Source organism: Camelus dromedarius, chromosome 15 (assembly GCF_036321535.1).
Source record: "Camelus dromedarius isolate mCamDro1 chromosome 15, mCamDro1.pat, whole genome shotgun sequence".
NCBI classification, from domain to species: Eukaryota; Metazoa; Chordata; class Mammalia; order Artiodactyla; family Camelidae; genus Camelus; species Camelus dromedarius.
Window position 1 is genome coordinate 33858332 of NC_087450.1, and position 20248 is coordinate 33878579.

General features: G+C 39.1%; 1 protein-coding gene across 1 annotated transcript in view; it reads left to right on the forward strand.

The window, feature by feature from the left end:
- Nucleotides 1-263: 263 nt before the first annotated feature.
- Nucleotides 264-20248, forward strand: part of KCNG3 (potassium voltage-gated channel modifier subfamily G member 3) — a 35944-nt gene continuing 15959 nt past the window's right edge. Inside the window, exon 1 of the mRNA XM_031466923.2 lies at nucleotides 264-928. Within this exon, the coding sequence (XP_031322783.1) occupies nucleotides 264-928 (665 nt within the window). The remainder of the gene's footprint in view (nucleotides 929-20248) is intronic.

A 20248-nucleotide genomic window follows, 5' to 3' on the forward strand; every position in this document is an offset into this window, starting at 1 on the left:
CGGAGAGGACTCCCCGACTACCTGCAAGTACCGCCGCGCGGAGGGAGCATCGCTAACAGTCACGCTAGGCTGCAGAGGAGGCTAGAGACGAGGGGCCCCCGGGCCAGCGAAGGGCAGCAGCAGAACCCGGAGGGAGAGCCAGCCGGACTGCCTGCGGGCCCCGACGGCGCGCTCCCTCGTCAGCCAACGGCAGGCAGGACCCGCGCGGCGGCCGGGGGGCAGCGGCGGCGCCCTCGGACCTCGGGGTCTCGGGGCCGCCAGCCATGACCTTCGGGCGCAGCGGGGCGGCCTCGGTGGTGCTGAACGTGGGCGGCGCCCGGTACTCGCTGTCCCGGGAGCTGCTGAAGGACTTCCCGCTGCGCCGCGTGAGCCGGCTGCACGGCTGCCGCTCCGAGCGCGACGTGCTCGAGGTGTGCGACGACTACGACCGCGAGCGCAACGAGTACTTCTTCGACCGGCACTCGGAGGCCTTCGGCTTCATCTTGCTCTACGTGCGCGGCCACGGCAAGCTGCGCTTCGCGCCGCGGATGTGCGAGCTCTCCTTCTATAACGAGATGATCTACTGGGGCCTGGAGGGCGCGCACCTGGAGTACTGTTGCCAGCGCCGCCTCGACGACCGTATGTCGGACACTTACACCTTCTACACCGCGGAGGAGCCCGGTACTCTGGGACGCGACGAGGCGCGATCTGGCGGTGCCGAGGCGGCCCCCTCCCGGCGCTGGCTGGAGCGCATGAGGCGAACCTTCGAGGAGCCCACGTCGTCGCTGGCCGCGCAGATCCTGGCCAGCGTGTCGGTGGTGTTTGTGATCGTGTCCATGGTGGTGCTGTGCGCCAGCACACTGCCCGACTGGCGCGCTGCGGCGGCCGACAACCGCAGCCTGGATGACCGGAGCAGGTACTCCGCCGGCCCTGGGAGGGAGCCCTCCGGGTAGGACGCATTGCTTCTCTGCCCGTCCAGTCCGTCATGTCACGTCTGTCCGTCCCGTCCGTCGGTCCAGTCTTCGTCCTGTTTGCCTCCGGGAGGCTGAGCAGGCCCAGGTTCTGGGCCCAACGAGGCCCCAGGCGCGGCCAGCCAAGGGGAGGTTTGGTCCTTACACCTCCTCCTCCCCACCGCCACCCAATCCCCGCCATTTCCCCAGTACAAGCCGGCTCAGGTCCACACAAAAGACGCCCCTCTTGAGGGCGAATCGCCAGCCAAGGGGAGGGGCAGATAGAGATAAACAAACCTCCCATCTTTGTAGTATACTTTTGAGCAAATAGTAACCGGTTAATTAGATTTCTCAAAACTTTTATTGTTCTAATTTAACAATTTAACCTTGGGCTAAGAGCAGTTTTGAATTATTTGCCAATTTTTCATTGTGCTTCATCAAGGACATCTGTGCCCTTTCTCTCTTCTTTTCTTATGAAGTATGGAGTTAGCAAAGTACCTGTCTGTCCACTGTTTAGTACCGAAGTTTCACACACTGACTTTTAGAGGAATCTTCAGTATGGGAAGGGGGAAAACCTTGAGAAAGGAGGAAAATTTAAACTGCCCTGAATCCAGAAACAGCATTCTAGTATTTAATAGTTTTTCTTTTCACTTTAGTACGATGAAAGGAAAATATTTTGACCTTTCCTTGGATCATGCTTACCCTTCAGTAGTGATAACATACTTCTGTTTTTAGTACTAGTTTATTTTGCATATTTGGTGGGAGGAATAAACAGTAAAGTTAGATTTTCAAGGGAGACAGCCTCTTTGGGCACAAACACAAAACTGTATAATCTGTTTTACCTTTGGTACTATTTTAAGATTTTCCCTCTATTCTTTTTTTAAATTGGGTTGCATGCGTGGTAATCTTTTCCTGATAGGCAGATGCATGGTTCTAGTGGTGCTGTGTGTCTTGATACTGCAGTGGATTACTTCCATGTAAAATTCTTCCTTTGGAGAGTAAAGATTTTTGTTTAAATCTAAGAAGTAAATAAAATTGTCTGGTACCCCGGAGTCCATTACTGATATGTCACCTTGGCATGAAATCCAAGATACATGCTTTGAAAGGAAATTCATTAGAAGACTCATTTTATTTACTGTTATTAGCTCCTAACTGAGTTTTCAATTTACAGATAAGAATTACTTACTTGGTACTCCATCAGTACAATGAAATTAATTTATATTCCTAAATACATAAGTGCCCTTGATTCTTATAGAGGGCCATAGGAAAATGAGCCATAAATGATTGACTTTGAAATGATTCACTAGTAATTGTAGAATTCTAAGGTAAGTGAAGGTTCAAGCTACATTAGCAAAGGAAATGGGAGAATTGAGTTATTAGTATAAGTATTGAGGGGAGTCGGCTCAGTCAGTGTATAAGCAAGAACAGTGAAATAACCTGAATAATAATTTTGGGGGAATAGAGGAAGTTTGGGGAGATCATTAAGATGAAGCATTTGGAAAGGAATGGGAGACATGAATAATAATTTTAGGGGGAGAGAGAGAGAGAAAGAAACTAAAAAGAAAAGAGACAGATGGAAAAGAGAAAGACTGCAAAAGAAGTGAAGGAAGAAGATAAATGTTTAATTTGTGTATATGTATTTTATGTATGTGTATAATTATTCAAGTCAGAACTGTTTAAATGTTTAATTTGTGTATATGTATTTTATGTATGTGTATAATTATTCAAGTCAGAACTGTTTCCTAGATACGCAGATATTTCAGGCAAAAGCATGTTTTTCTTGGCTTAATGGCCCAGTTTTAAGCTTCATTGTGAATGTAGGTATATGAAAACCAATATCTATAATCCCAAACAGATCAACTGAAGGATGACTGAATGACTTGAGGAGCCTGCACATTACCGAGGGAGCTTTCCATTGGTCTTCTCCAACAGAGCTAAGGTGGTACTTTGAGAATAGTGTCTCAAACCCCGTTTACTTGTGGTTGCTGAAATTAGTCCTTCTAAAACATCATTCGACCATACTTGACATCTACCAAATGAAGTCAAAACTTCTCTCTTGGCTTTTAAGGCTTTTTATGGTTTAACTACAATCTGCCTTTGTCAACTTACATATCATAATTTGCAAGCATTTTTGAATATCTGCTGTGTTCAGGGCACTATTGGTGTTCCAAATATTGTAAATTTTTTTTTGCAAGGAAAATGTGTCAGATTGGTGATGTAGGAATCAGAGGCACAACTGATCAATAATTGTGTTGCTTTGGGAAAGTCTTCAAAGTGGGGGAAGATGGAAACAAGCTATCTTTAGAAGGTTGCAGAGGTTGTGCACTGCCCAACACTGGCAGCGGGGTTTCGTTTCTATAAACTATAGCGTGAGCAACTTACACAACCATGTGTGCCCCACTTGAGAACAAAATAAGGAGACTTTTCCAGGTAAAAGAAGCATCATGGGCATAGGCATGACATTTGTGTATTATGTTTAGGGAGTGTGAGTCTAGTGATGGAGAGGTGGAGAGAGAGCAAATGTTGGAAGGCCCTGGAATGAAAGGAAGAATACTTTTATTTTGCAGGGAGTGGTTAGCTGTTGGCAGTGTCAGGTCAGTGGATTATGCATATAAAGGAACAAATGTGATTTTTGTGCCAGTTGGAGATGGTGGAGATTGAAGGATGAGTTTGGAGATTTTTTGTAGAGGGAGGGAATGAGATCTTGGATTGCTTTGAAGTGGTGAGAATGGAGAAGAAATGACGACTCTGGAGGGTATTAGGAAGAAAAAAAAAATCCAGGACAGTGAAATGATGCAGGTTCAGGGACTGATTAAGTGGATTTCCAGGAGCTAGAAGCACTGCCTGCCACCTGCCAGGCTCCGTTTGTCCAGACCCGCCTGCTCACTTGAGTTCCTGAACCATGGAGATGTCCCTTACTGTGCAGTCAGTCCCTTGCCTATTGAAATTGGATCATCTGTCAAGCACAACTCAGATTCTATTTCCCTTTTGAAGCCTTTCCTGACTACTCTAGTAGATGTGATATTTCCTCCTGAGGTTTTTTTTTTTTTTTTTTTTTTTTTTTTTTTTGAGGGATTGCTTACTTGTGTGACTTATTTGGTATCTATAATATCCTTCCTAGCTTGGTGGTTATTTTTTCATATAAACATGTCTTAGCTCCAAAACTAGGCAAGATGAAATGCCCTAGAAGGCATCTAAATTCTCTTATACTAATTATTATGCCAGCATCTTTTAGAAAAAATTATTATTTAGGCATAATAAATAATCTATTGTTTATATAACATTTCAAAATATAACGTTCCAGGAATATATTTTCTCTTGTGTAGATGGAAGAGCTGTGTGGGGTAAGGCTGAGGTGTTTAAGCGGTAGAACTCTTAGTTGAGGAAGGTGGGATTCTGTGCTGAAATGAGAAAAAACTCTACTAAGTTGAGGAATAATTATTTATCAAGTACTTATTTTATTGTGCAAAAGGAACAAAGATAAGAATATATGTTTTTATTAACCTCTGAAATTTTGGTTTGTGTTTTTATTTGGGGGGTGGGGGAGAGGTAATTAAATTTGTTTAATTATTTTTTAATGGCGGTACTGGGGTTTGAACCTAGGACCTCCTGCATGCTAAATGTGCACTCTTCCACTTGAACTATATGCTCCCACCCCAGCCTCTGAACTTCTAGAATAGTACACGGTGTAACGTTTGGAAGAAATCTTGAGTGGTCTTCCAAATCAATAATTTGGAAACATTTTGTGTATGGATAGGATCCTTTTAAGCTGATTTTTGGGGGGTGGTTAAAAGTCATATAAATAATACCTTATAGTTCAAAAGCTACAAAAGTAAGCCTTTTTTCATTCCCCAGCCATGGAGCTCTTTTCCCTAAACGTAACCAGAGTTCCTAGCATTTTGTGTGTCGTTTCAGGAACATTCTCTGTATTTACAAGCATATCATATATATTTACAATAAACAAACAAAAAACAGTGTGAGAACACTGTCCTGAAATCTCCTTTAAAATCACCAACATGTTGTGGAGATGCCATATCAGCCTATAAAGAGCTACTCAATTCTTTTATGCAGCTGCATAACATTCCATTGAATGGACATCTTAGACTTTCTGGACACTTAATATTGTTTCTGGTCTGTAGGAGGTGCTGTAGTGAATATCTTTGTAAGTGTACGTTATTTTGCTTTCAAGAAAGTATATCCATAGGATAAATTCCTGAAAGTTAAGTCATTGGGCCAAAGGGCATTTGTACTTGGCATTTTCATAGATAATTCCAAATTGCTCTACCAAAAGGTTCTATCAATGTATATACTCCCACCAGCAATGTATAAGACCATGTTTCTTCATACTCTACAAAGTGTTATTAAACTTTTGATCTTTACCATGCTAGAAAGTGAAAAATGGTGTCTAGTAGTTTTAATTTGTTTTTGCCTCAAGTAAAAACGTGCATCTTCACATATATTTAGGAGTCATTTATCTTACTTTTTGGTGAGCTGTATATACTGTTTGCTCATTTTGTCAATGACTTTCTCAATTGGAAGCTTTTTAAAAAGAATTAAGAAATTAGTCCTTTGTTAATGATACGAGTTGCAGATACATTGTTCTCCAATTTATGACCTAATTCAAAGAAAACCACAATTGCTTAGAACATAGTAGCTGTACTTTTAATATCTATTTGAGAAAATACATAATGATTTTAAGAATTATGATTCTAACCATTCAATCATTTTTTTTGGTGGTTGTGTTTTTTGTTTTTTTTTTTTTTTTTTGACTCCTGTGACTGTGCCAGGCACTATGGATACAGAGGTACATCAAGACAGGGCTTCTGCTGTCATGGAGCTGGGAACTGGTGGCCTACAGGTGGTAGAGGGAGGGGGAGACAGTTAACAAAGTCAGCAGATAAATATGAATTTCAGATAGTGAAAGAAAATCACAGCAGAGAATGCAGCAGGGATGCTCATTTGCAAAGGCCGTGAGGAGGTGACCTGAGCTGAGACCTGAATAATGAGAAAGACCCAGCCTTGGGAAAGGGAGGGAAGAGTGTTCTGGGTGGCGGGAATAGCACGTGCAGAGGCTCTGAGATGACAATGAGCTTGGCTTGTCTACAGGACAAAGGGAAGGCCCATGTGGGCTAGCATTTAGTCCAGGGGTAGGAGAGGGGTAGATGGGGTTCGAGGGGAGGCAGGGACCTCTCAGGCGGTCCTGCATGCCCTGGGAGAGAGTTTGGATTTCATTCCAAGTGCGACAAGTCTTTGAAAGGTTTTAAAGCAGAGGAAAGATAAGATCTGATGTATTTTCAAAATGCCACTGACCCCTGGGTAGAGGAGGAACTCGAGGGGGCAGCAGTATGATACAGCAAGACCTGGCAGGGGAGAGGATGTGGGTCTTGGTCTAGGGGAACAGCAGGGGAGAGACAGTGAGAGTGATTAGATTTGGGTAAATATGTGGATTTTTATTATGTTACTAGTGGTGACTCATCTGCCGGCACTAGGAAAGTATGTGAGCTACCAGATATGAGCAGTGGCAGGGCCCACAGACATCGACGTCCCTCTTGCTCACCTGCCTTGACCCAAATGTAGTGAGCTGGGAATCCAGTTCTCCTCTGCAAGGGTCTGCTTCCTATTTGGGGGTATTGTGAGGAGAAGGCTCTGGAAAAGGAATCTCCTGAGGGTCGGTGGGAGAGGGATCATGGACCATTTTTCTTTCTGTACAACCCAGACCCTCTCATGGAGAAGACTATCCCTTCTGTTAAAGATCTTTGGTGAACACATTTACAAGCTCCCTTAGTGAGCAATTCTGGTAACTAAGTAATCTTAGAATGGATGATATTCTTAATGTTTCATCTGGTTGATAAGACAAACTACAGATTTTTCAGGCAGTTTGCCTTCTAGTAACATCTGAGTATCGTTTCAACGTTGCCAAAGAAGATTAACGTTCTTTTTGGCATTTTAACATACAGACGTAGTCATCTTTTAAAATTATGAAGCACTGCTGCCTATTTCATCAAAAGATGCTGTTTACTAGTCAAAACTTCTAAAAGATGAACCAGATGTAAAATAGTTGTTCCTTTTACTTTTGGTCCCTCAGTCAGTCTGGGCAGCAGTGTTTTCTTTTTGAGTTTTAAATCTCTTTAGCATGCAAAGGCTTGCTGTAATTTTAATCTGTTCTTTAGAAATTACTTGTAAAAGTTGCTTTGTGATAGAATTTTGATCTTTAATTTGTATTGCTTTGTGTTGTGGTGGTGAGAATTTGAGGAGATGTAAAGATGTTTAAATTTCTTAAGGTGTTATTTTAAGCCCAAGTTATAAAAAAGTGAAATCAAAATGAAAGACCAGGTGATGGAAATTTGAAAATCAATTATATTATTTCTATTGCCTTTTAGGTCACTATTATATAAATTCAATAGGTTTTAAAGTACTTTAAATATAAAAAGCATTGTTTGAAACTGAAGATGAAAGTCTTAGTACTTTTACTTTGCAGATCAGGTGGATATTTTCAGAAGCCAGTAATTACTAGATCTCTGATAGGATTGAACATAACCCAGAACCTCAGTTAAAGTCTATTCTTTCACAGTGGACTGTTTCCTTTAATATGTGTACAAGGGTTTTCTATCTGCTGCCAATTTTAGAATTCAGCAGAAACTTTCTTTTTTCAATACCTAATCAAAGTGTTTTTTTCTGAAATCCCTTTGGTAAGCAAGTATTTTTTTTTTAATTGAAGTATAGTTGATTTACAATGTTGTAATGCTGTGTTAATTTTTGGTATACACAGTGATTCAGTTATACATATATATTAATTCTTATTCATTATAAGTTATTACAAGTTATTGAATATAGTTCCCTATGCTATACAGTAGGATGTTGTTGTTTATCTATTCTGTATATAGTAGTTTGTATCTGCTAATCCCCAAAACCCCAGTTTATCCCTCCCTTTCCTTTCCCTTTTTGGTAACCATAAATTTGTTTTCGATGTCTGTGAGTCTCTGTTTTGTAAATAAGTTCATTCTGTAATTTTTTTAGATTTCACCATATATTTGTCTTTGACTTACTTCACTTAGTCCGATAATCTCTAGGTCCACCCATGTTGCTACAAATGGCATTATTTCATTCTTTTTTTTACAGCTGAGTAGTATTCCATTGTGTGTGTGTGTGTGTGTGTGTGTGTGTGTACACTACATCTTCTTTATCCATTCATCTGTTAGTGGACACTTAAGTTGCTTTCATGTCGTGGCTGTTGTAAATAATGCTGCTGTGAACATGGAGGTGCATGTTATCTTTTCAAATTGGAATTTTCTCTGGATATATGCCCAGGAGTGGGACTGCTGGGTCATATGGTAAGCCTGTTTTTAGTTTTTTAAGGAATCTCCATACTGTTTTCCATAATGGCTGCACCAAATTACATTCCCACCAACAGTGCAGGGGGTTCCCTTTTCTCCACACCCTCTCCAGCATTTATCATTTGTGGACTTTTAAATGAAGGCCATTCTGACTGATATGAAGTGATAACTCATTATAATTTTGATTTGTGTTTCTCTGATAATTAGCGATATTGAGCATTTTTTCATGTGCCTATTGGCCATCTGTAATGTCTTCATTGGAGAAATGCGTGTTTAGGTCTCCTGCACAGTTTTTGATTGGGTGGTTTGTTTTTTTTGTTATTGAGTTCTATGAGCTGTTCGTATATTCTGAAACTTAAGCCCTTGTCAGTCACATCATTTGCAAATATTTCTCGCAGTCTGTAGGTTGTCTTTTGTTTTGTTGATGGTTTCCTTTGGTGTGCAAAAGTTTATAAGTTTAATTAGGTCTCAATTGTTTATTTTTGCTTTGATTTTATTGCCTTGGTACACTGACATAGGAGAATATTGCTAAGCTTTATGTCAGAGAATGTTTTGCCTATGATTTTTTCTGGGACATTTGTGGTGTCCTGTCATGTTTAAGTCTTTAAGCCATTTTGAGTTTATTTTTGTGTATAATATGACGGTGTATTCTAACTTTATTGATTTACATGCGGCTGTCCAGCTTTTCCCAACACCAAGCAAGTCATTTTTAACATTATTTTAATTTTTTTTAAATGAAAACTGTGCATTGGCAAAAAGTATGGTTCTAAGTGTTGCAAAGTGAAGAGTAAACATGCTCCTTTCTTCTCGATCCTATTACCCAGTTTCTGAGTATTCTTCCAGAAATTTTTTGCATATATATACACACATTCATATATATATGTGTGTGTATGTGTATATGTACATACATTGTGTGCTTGCATATATAATTACATATACATATTATACAAATACCTTTTAAATTTTATTTATTTATTTTAAATGGATGTACTAGGAATTGAACCCAGGACTACCACTGAACTATACCCCCACCCTCACTTTTTAAATTTATAACTAGGATTATTTTATAATCTTTTTTAGCAATTTGCTTTTTTCACTTAACATCTAGGAACCTTTTCCATATCTGTTAATATAAATCTTCCTTCTCCATTTTAAAATCTGTATAGTATTCCATTGCGTAGATTGGCCATAATTCATTTAACACGTGTCTGTCTTGTCAATAATAGTAATGGCTGTAATAGTCACTATTTATTGAATACTTAATGTGTACTAGTCACTTGTTAAATTTTAACATGTACTTTGTCGTCTAAGTCTCATAACAGCCCTATGAAGTAGTACCGTTTTTAATCCTCATTTTATGACTGAGATTTAGATAGGTTAAGTAGTATGTCAGACTCACATAGTGGGTAAGTCGTGAACTGGCATTTGATTCCAAAGTCCCTGCTATAGCATGCTGTGGAATAGTTAGTTCGGCTCTAGTTTTTCAAAAGTGCAAACAGTGGCTCAGAACACAGTCTTTTTCATGTTTCTTTGCAAATTGGTGTCAGTGTATATGTTGAATAAATTCCAAAGTGAAAAAATAGCTGGGTTAAAAGGATTGTGTTTTAAAAAATTCTTTTGATAGATACTGCCAAGTTTTTCTCTAAAATATGAATGAAATTCAGCACTAGTTTTATATTAATAATATAAAGAATGAAGGAATGAAGACCTGGCAGGAAGCTAAACTTGCTCAGCTCTTTCTTCCCCTGTCTTAGGCCCCTTCTCACTGTCCTTTCATGAGATTGTTTGTGACTATGTCTTGGCTTCCTTTTAGTCTAGAAGTTCTTTAAGAGAGAAATTCTATGCTTCACAACACTACGTGCTTCAATACCTTGCTCATGGGTAGGCACTCAGTATGTATGTTTAAATGAATTATACATGTGAAAGAATCACGTAAATACAACAGCGTCTTCAGTTTTGGTAGGAGAGTGTGTATTTATAAGTTGTCTTCAACCTGTAAGCATGTTGTATTTTAAGAAATCAATTGCAAATTGGTTTTATGGCTCTGCAGTCATTTATTCATTAAATGCAACAAACATTTATTGAGCAGCTACTATGTATGTGGGACTGTTCTATGTGCTGGGGATACAGCAGTGACCAAAACAAAGTCTCTGCCCTCCAGAACCATCTATTCTAGTAAATAAGTATATAACAGATGGTGATAAGTGAAGGAATAAAGCAGAGAAAGGGGTTTACATAGTAAATGTTAGTCGTGGTCAGCAAGGGCCTCTCTGATAAGGTGATGGATGTCTGAACAAGGACCAGGAGGGCTGCAAGAGGCGGCTGTGAAGATATCTAAGCAACACAATTCCTAGCATAGAACACAGTAAGTACAGACCCTCAAAGGGTCTGCAAGGAAGCAGAGTGGTAGGGAATTGGGGGTGAAGGTGGAGGAATATAGATCTTGTAAAGTTTGATAGATGTACCAACTAAGATGATCTATATTTTTTATTGAGTTATAGTCAGTTTACAATGTTGTGTCAATTTCTGGTGTACAGCACAGTTTTTCAGCCGTTCATGAATATACATATATTCGTTTTTATATTCTTTTTCACTGTGAGCTACCACAAGATCTCAGCTATATTTCCCTGTGCTATACAGTACAAACTTGTTTATCTATTCTATATATACCTGTCAGTATCTGTAAATCTCAAACTCCCAGTCTGTCCCTACCCAACCCCCTCCCCACTGGCAACCACAAGCTTGTATTCTATGTGTCTGAGTCTGTTTCTGTTTTATATTTAAGTTCATTTGTCTTCTGTTTTTTTTTTTTTTTGATTCCTCATATGAGTGATATCATATGGTACTTTTCTTTCTCTTTCTGGCTAACTTCACTTAGAATGACATTCTCCAGGGACATCCATGTTGCTGCAAATGGCATTATGTTGTCATTTTTATGGCTGAATAGTATTCCATTGTATAAATATACCACAGCTTCTTTATCATCTATCGATGGACATTTAGGTTGTTTCCATGTCTTGGCTATTGTAAATAGTGCTGTTATGAACATTGGGGTGCAGGTGTCATTTTGAAGTAGGGTTCCTTCTGGATATATGCCCAGGAGTGAGATTGCTGGGTCATATGGTAAGTCTGTTCCTAGTCTTTTGAGGAATCTCCATACTGTTTTCCACAATGGCAGAACCAAACTGCATTCCTACCAACAGTGTAGGAGGGTTCCATTTTCTCCACACCCTCTCCAGCATTTATAAGATGATCTATTTTTGATAGTCTTCTTTTTAAAAGACAAAATGGTCAGAACTTTGGATTTGTATCTGAATGTAGGTTTTTAAGCAGAGGACATAATTTGACTTAATTTTAAAAGATCACTCTGTGATAGAAATGTTAGCTATCTTGATTGTGGTGGTGGTTTCATTGTGTACACATCTATCAAAATCCATCAAATTGTACTTCTGAAATATGTGTAGTTTACTGCACAGGAATTGTACCACAGTAAAGGTGTTTTTTAAAAAAAAGATCACTCTGGTCCCAGTGGAGGGCAGACTCTGGTGGGGAAGGGTGGAGCCAGTGAGGCCAGTTGGACCACATTTTATCTTGGCACTCAAAGGGCTACCCTGATTGAATCTTGCATCTAAGCTGCTCTCAGCTGGCTGTGTTGGTCCAGGTTGTGGTGGCAGGGTTTACCTTTTTCATTTTCCGGGTCAAGAAGATGTTGTTGTAATTGGCCAAGCTGGCCCTGACACCATTGTATGACCAGGTCTCTGCTGTGCCTCACCTACACCTTCCTTTGCAGGACTGGTGATGGTGACCTGCAGATAGCTCAGACCCAGTGCATGTTTTGGTACAGCCTCTGAGCCAAGAATGGTTTTTACATTTTTAAATACTGGGGGGAAAAATCAAATGAAGAGTATAGTTTTTTGACTTGTGGAAATTACCTGACATTCAAATTTCAGTGTCCATAAATAGGGTTTTATTGGAGCACAGCCACATTGTTTACATATTGTCTATGGCAGCTTACTTGCTACTTGGGCAGAGCTGAACAGTTGCAACAGAGACCGTACCGCCTGTAAAGCTTAAAATATTTACTGTCTGGCCCTTTACAGGAATAGTTTGCTGACCCTTGCTCTAGAATGGTCTTGTCAAGGGTTTGGGCCTGTCCAGCTGGGCACCTTCAGGCACCTTCCTTCCCTAAGCCTGAGTTTCTGTTACTGACCCTCCCAAGTTGGTCCCCAACAATGGTCCACCTGCCTGGTGCCCTTCTTGCCAACAGAACGGGACTGAGTGTGTCAGAAGAAAAGGAAAACTTTATTCCCTGATCAAAGAATGGAGAGGCCTGCGGTCCGGCAGTCCCGACAGGCGGTGGGCGGAGCTGTCTCACAGAGATCCCCTCAGTGGGGAGGGGAAGAGGGCGGAGTTCTCCTGGGGGCTCAGCTGCGCTGCTCTGGCTCCAGACTGCAGGGTGGGGGCGCAGCGTCTCTGCACTCTGCCAGCCACCGCCATCTTGAATTGAGTGTCGTGCGCAGCATCTCTGCACTCAGTCCTCCGCCGACATCGCCGACATGGCTGACATGTTGAATTGAGTGTTGTTGGCAGTGTCTCTGTGCTGGGCCCTGGGAGCCCAAGTGTTGGGCGCAGCTGGTCTGCACCAGGAACTCTGGTCTGAGATACTGAGGGCGAGACGTCTGCCCTCTATGAGCAACTGAAACTCGACTAAGCACAAAGGAAATGATAAAAAGGTTAGCCTTTATTTTATTACCTGGATTCTATTTTTATTTACCGGGAATTGTTAATGGGCTTTATTGGTGACATTTCCTCCTGCATAAAATAAGGATAGAGATCATACCTATGTTCTTGAGGGCGATGACTGATTCTTGTTTCTAACTAGCCTTGCGGCCAAATGCTGGATCTCAGTGAGGCCCACCCTGGCCCCCAGATTGTTCGGTTCTTCCAAAGCACTTCCCCTAACCAGAGCCTTTTGTTCACTCATAGGAGTTCTGGCAGAGCGGGGGCCTTTATTAGTGTTTGTGACTGGTGTGGGAAATCAAGTATTTATCAGTTAGGGGCTGTCTGTGTTCATTTCAAATCACAGACTTAGATTTACCAATTTTCTCTGAATTGGTCAATGTGAGAGGTGGCTGGGGAAGGGATGGGTGATTAAAACTGGGATTCACCAGATAGGGTCTGTTAATCAGGACTATGTTTTGGTGACTTACTAAAAGTTCATGATTTCATAAGAAGTAAAAGGGAAAGTACATTTTAAAAAAGAAAGTGAGTCATATTTATTAATAGATGATGTCACTCAGTGGGCCTTAAGCATAACCAGGACAACCCTTGCCCTCCTCGTAGTGGGAGGAAGAACCAGAGGGTCACTGATGATGAGGTGAGATGGTGCTGCCCTAGAAGGGAGCACTGCTATGGGAGCAGAGCTCCTGCAGCCTGGGGTGTGGTGGAAGGGCTTCCATGTGGCATCACTTAAGACCACACTGCACTCCCTGAATGCCAGGAGGAAGACAGCAGTGGGAGTGGCACCGAACTGTGTTAGTAGTTGTATTCTCCACCAATGTGTACTCAGAACAGTTCATCTAAGAATGCCCTTAATAACATACAAAACGAACTTATGATTACCAGAGGGGAAAGGGAGTGGGAGGGAGGGATAAATTAGGAGTTCAGGATTAACAAATACATACTACTCTATGAAATAGATAAACAACAAGGATCTCCTGTACAGGGAACTATGTTCAGTATCTTGTGATAACCTATAATGGAAAAGAATCTTAAAAGAATAGATACGTATGTATAACATTTAGGTTGTTTCCATGTCTTGGCTATTGTAAATAGTGCTGGTATGAACATTGGGGTCTCTTCATATACTTTTTTATTTTGGCAGGGGAGGAAATTAGTTTTGTTTGTTTGTTTATTTATTTGTTTATGGAGGTACTGAGGATTGAACCCAGGACCTCATGCATGCTAAGCATGCTCTCTACCACTGAGCTATATCCTCCCTCCTCTTCATATACTTTAAAACAACATAGCACAACACATTGATTGCAGAAACAGATATGAGAAGTCAGCTGTTCTATGTTAAGCAAGACATTAATCAGACTTGCAGAAAGGTAAAACAATATTACTTTGCTCACTTTCTTTTTTGGTTTTGGAAAAAAGGTTTTTTTCCCATAAAATATGTCATTTGTGTGTAATGGACTTTTTGGTTCTAAATTGAATTAATAGACAAATATTTAAAAGAATTCCTAGTTCTAATATATAATGGTACCTGTTGATAGAGAGAACCTACATGAAACAAAAGCTCTTTGGGGTCCTCAGTAATTTTTAAGTGTAAAGGGGTCCTGAGACCAAAAAGTTTGAGAACCACAATTTTAAAGACACCTGTTTCCAAGTCCTCGACTTCAATGTGTGCACTTTCATAGAACCAATCTGCCTGAGAACATGCCAATCCTGAAGGCAGTATTCTCCTTTCACAATTCCTCCTCCCATTTCACAAATGGAAAGCATTCTCCTTACTGTCTTGAATCTTATTAAGGCGCATTGTCTCAGGGTGTAAAAACCCATGGATGCCAATGAAAGAGACCACTTAAAATATTTTTATTTTCTTTTTTGTTATATAAGTTTCTGGTGTACGGCATTATAATTTGACATCTGTAGACATTGCAGAATGATCACCACTGCAAGTTTGGTTACCATCCATCACTATAGAGTTGACCCCCTTCACCCATTTCACCACTGCCTCCACAAAGTATTTTTCTTTTAGCAATCTTGCCTCTGCTATTCTTTGAGAGCGAGGCATGTGACAGTAAAGCAAAGAGGGCTTTGATAGGAAATACCCAGAGAACCAGTAGGATTCATAGAGTGTCCAGAAGCACCTTATTTCATCCAGGCAGCAGACTCATGGCAATGCTCAGTCCCTCCCTCCCTCCCTCCCTTTCTTTTTTTCAGTTCTCCTTCGCCCTCCTCCCTTCTCTCTCTCCCTCTCTTTCTCTCTCTGTCTTTCTTAGAATTAAAAAATGAGGTTGTTGTAAAGAAATGTATTTACACATCATTTGAATTGAAAAAAATCATTCTATTCCTTAAGAAAGTACATCTGATTTGAATGATTGAATTTGCAAAGTCATTCTCAAACCTATTACATGGCAGGAATTTTTCATAGACTGCGATAAGTGTGCAGTCCCAAGGTTTTGATGCAAATATGTTTAAACCACATGATAAGGTACAAATATTTAATAAAAAAAAGTTGTATTGACAGAGGTGTATTGAAATATTTAAATGTCCCAATTCTCTCTAATATTATCAGATTTAGAACTAGTGCCTCAAAGTAGCAGAGTAACCAGTGTATTTAGCTATCACTGGGATAAGTCTTGGTTGGTCTAAGTATTTTTTATGCAGTACCTCCCAGGAAGTGAGAAAGTGAATGATTCTAACAATGGGTAATAAATCCTATTACAAGTTGGGTGATTGTTAAATTTTGGTTTTAAGAAATTAGAAGAACATAATTGATTTTACAGCAGATAAATCATTAAGAATAGATTCTACCAATTGTTAATCTTATAAATAGCAATCCTATAGTAAAGTTGCAGGAAAAATACAATGAAAAGTCTTGTATCTTTTACCTAGATTGTGAACATTTTGCCTCATTTGTGCTATCCCCCTCATCACCATTACTATGCCTCATTTGCTCTATTTATCTACCTATCTATAATTATTATTATTATGAGTTTGCTGAAAAACTTGAGGGTTGGTTGCAAACATCTTGACACTTCATCCTTAAATGAGTAAGCATATGTTTTCCAAAAACAGGGATATTTTCCCACCTAACAATACAGTGATCACTCGGGATATTATTTAACACTGATGATTTTGGAGATGCTAAGCCAGTTGTTTTGTAGATGTTCCTTAATTTGAACTTGCTGGACAATTTCATCATAATTATATTCAAGTCAAACCTCCTCCATAGAAATACAACATAGGTATAAAGGTAATTTTTGATGATAGATGATGATAGATCAAATTGATGTTTTTTTTGCGTATATCTGAGAAGAGGCAAAATAATTTAAGATTCCTTTGATACAATTTCCATTCCTCTTTAAGTAAATAAGAGTTTTCAGCCCATTTATTTGTAAAAACAAAAATAGGAATAGAAATGATGATGAACCAGTATCATTGTACCAATAAGAAATATTCATTTGTTAATATGGATGTAAAATATTCAACTGCTAAAACGACATGAACTAATTGAAAAGAAAAAACATATCTGTTTCATTGACAGATGCAGTTCCAATAAAATTTTACTTTTTTGCTTAATTAGTTATATATTAAATTTTATAATGACAATGAAGAAATGGACATTTATAGAATATAGTCACAAATTAAGAAATTAAGAGAAATAAGATATAAAAACATTTTTTATTGTTGCAGAGAAGTATGATAGGATGTTTAAATTTTTTCAACCATTAAACATATTACATTAGAGCAAAATTATGTGGGAGAAGTGGAATGGAAGTACAAGTTTTATGAAAAAAGTAAAATATAATTTTTGTTAAAGAAGAGTTTGTTAGTTTCTTTTTTAAATGAGAGCTGGTGTGTTGAATCAAAACTGTACTATTTCGGGGGGAAAGGTATAGCTCAGTGGTAGAGTACATGCTTAGCATGCATGAGGTCCTGGGTTCAATCCCCAGTACCTCCATTAAAAAAAAAAAAGTTAAATAAATAGCCTACTTACCTTCCCCCCTCCAAAGAAAAAATTAAATAAATAAATAACAAAAAAATAAATAAAAAAAGAACTATACTATTTGGATCTATTGCATTTATTTATATATTTATTTTTATTGAAGTATAGTCAGTTTACAATGTTGTGTTAATTTCTGGCAGACAGCATAATGTTTCAGTTATACATATGTTGGATTCATAACTTTTAAAAAGTAGTGTAACAATTTCATTTTTTTAAATGTTAGTATTTACAACATGCTAGGATTTGCAGGATTTGCAGTTATTTTAGCTTAGGAATCATCAAGTATCAAAAAAAAATTCTCTCAGAGGAGAATACATAGTTTTTTCTGTATTCCTTCGGGGCTCATGAGCAAAAAGTTTGGGGACTGCTGTGTTCTTGTGTGCTAGAGGCAGGCAACAGATGCTGGGATGGTTTTGGGGATCACATTGCTATAGGTTAGTAAGTCGAGGTAGTGTCATGAAGTGTCAAGAGATGAGGATGGCCAGGGAGGGGGTGTCAGGTTAGCCCCAGCTACTCGTGTGATATGTTAAGTAGCTTGACTTATTCATGACGGGAACAGGATGCCAAGGAAGCATTTAAACCCTAAATAATGAGACTGAAATGCCTGGAAGACAGCATCGAGCTTTTGGCTTTTATAAAATGCCTTTTCATAGGACACTTCATAACAGGGTTTTATCCACTCCTTCATTCATTTATGTAGAGTGTGTATTAATTTATGATCACTGGGGATGTGGTTGTATGATATGATGTGTAAATACCTTTTGAAGAGAACCAGAAACATTTCCATTTTTGTCACTCTGAAGGAAACTCTTTGAAGCAGTATGGCTCGTCTGCATGTCCTCTCGTGAGCAGCTTTTCATCTGTGCGTATTTCCTTGTGTGTGTGAGATTGGAGTAAGTGCAATAGATATTACGGAGCTCCCCACTATGTTCCAGCAGCACATGAATTGCCTTATTTAGACAAAACACTCTGGGGCTATCAGTATGTTAGGTTGCAGGTAAGGCGATGGAGAAGGCAAGTGACTTGCTGTAGGTCATAGCATGTGAGAGAGTTGGGAATCAGCCCAGGTCTGGTTCCAGAGCTTATGTGCTTGGCTGAAACTACATCACTTTCTGTGTTGCAGCGTTTAGTCCTGTAAATTACGTGGGGGATGCGGGTCGGTGGCATTTTGGCATCACAAGAACCAAATTAAGAACCACATCAAATTGAACTGATAGTTATTTTTATATATGTTATTTAAAAACAAGTCAATGAAAGAGCAGAATTTTTAAATTTCTATAAAGATAAAAATTAACTTTTACTAGCTAATAATACAATACATAGTGGGCTTTTATTGTATTGTTTGTTTTTTATTAGGGAGAGGTAATTCAGTTTATTCATTGATTTCTGCCCAGAGGTGGTATTGGGGATTGAACGCAGGACCTCTTGTGTGCTGAGCATGCGTTCTGCCACTTGAGCTATACCCTTCCCCCTGCAATGGCCTTTTAAAACAAATTGTCCCTATTTCTCAATTAATCTGTATAATTTATTTAAATGTTGAGTGTTGGTGCTTTAATGTTTTTACAGCAAATGCTCTAAGGAATTTTTTTAAATCTGGGAAACTATTGAAAATAATGCAAAATTTAAGCATTTAAAAAAAATCTGAAATTCTTTATGCCAATCAAAATGTGTTTTCTTTGAATACAATTACCAAAAACTTAAAAAGCAGAACAAATAAATCTGTGAAATAAAAGACACATGTTTTACAAAGGCAGAAGAGGAAATTATGCATAATACCATCATAAAATCTTTCAGGCATGTAAAAAGGTATAGATTATGGTACATCAAACACCTGTGTACCTACCACCCAACTTAAGAAATAAAACATGAAATATACAGTTGAAGTCCACTGGGAGCCTCTTTTCCATTTGAAACCCCTTCCTTTTCCATAGAAATAGTGACTTTCCTGACTTTGAAGTTATTATTTCTGTGCATTTAAAAATACTATTAATATACGCTTATATATACATATTTGTACTCCACATAAAATATAGGATTGTTTTGCATATTTTAAAACATTTTTTATTGATTTATAATCATTTTACAATGTTGTGTCAAATTACAGTATAGAGCACAATTTTTCAGTTATACATGAACATATATATATTCATTGTCACATTTTTTTCTCTGTGAGCTACCGTAAGATCTTATATATATTTCCCTGTGCTATACAGTATAATCTTGTTTATCTATTCTACAATTTTAAATCCCAGTCTGTCCCTTCCCACCCCCTGCCCCCTTGGCAACCAGAAGTTTGTATTCTATGTCTCTGAGTCTGTTTCTGTTTTGTATTTATAGTTTTTTGTTTTTTTTTTTAGATTCCACATATGAGTGATCTCATATGGTATTTTTCTTTCTCTTTCTGGCTTACTTCACTTAGAATGACACTCTCCAGGAACATCCATGTTGCTGCAAATGGTGTTATGTTGTCAATTTTTATGGCTGAATAGTATTCCATTGTATAAATATACCACATCTTCTTTATCCAGTCATCTGTTGATGGACATTTAGGCTGTTTCCATGTCTTGGCTATTGTAAACAGTGCTGCTATGAACATTGGGGTGCAGGTGTCATTCTGAAGTAGGGTTCCTTCTGGATATATGCCCAGGAGTGAGATTGCTGGGTCATATGGTAAGTCTATTCCTAGTCTTTTGAGGAATCTCCATACTGTTTTCCACAGTGGCTGCACCAAAGTGCATTCCCACCAGCAGTGTAGGAGGGTTCCCTTTTCTCCACAGCCTCTCCAGCATTTGCCATTTGTGGATTTTTGATGTTTTGCATATTTAAAACCGTTTTTATAAATGGTATCATCACTGAAATCTGCACCTTGCCTTTTTAACTTAACTTTGTGTTTCTTGAGATTTGTGCATGTTGATATCTATGGCTGTAGCCCTTTCATCTTAACAGTAATGTGCTAAGTGTTGATTTATTTGCTCTTCTGTTGGTGGAAGTATTGCTATTATTGTGGTGCTACAATGTTCATGTACATTTGTTCATGTCTCAGTGCACATATAGAAGAATGTCTTTAATGTATCTACCTAGGACTGGAGCTGCTACATAGAAAGGTAGGCACATCTCTCCTGAATGCTGCTAATAGTCCTCCAGAGTAGTTGTACTGGTGTATTCTCTCATCAGTAGCGAGTAAGAGTCCTGTTGCTCACTCCATGCTATTTCTGCATGTTGTCAGACTAAAACTTTGGCTAATCTGG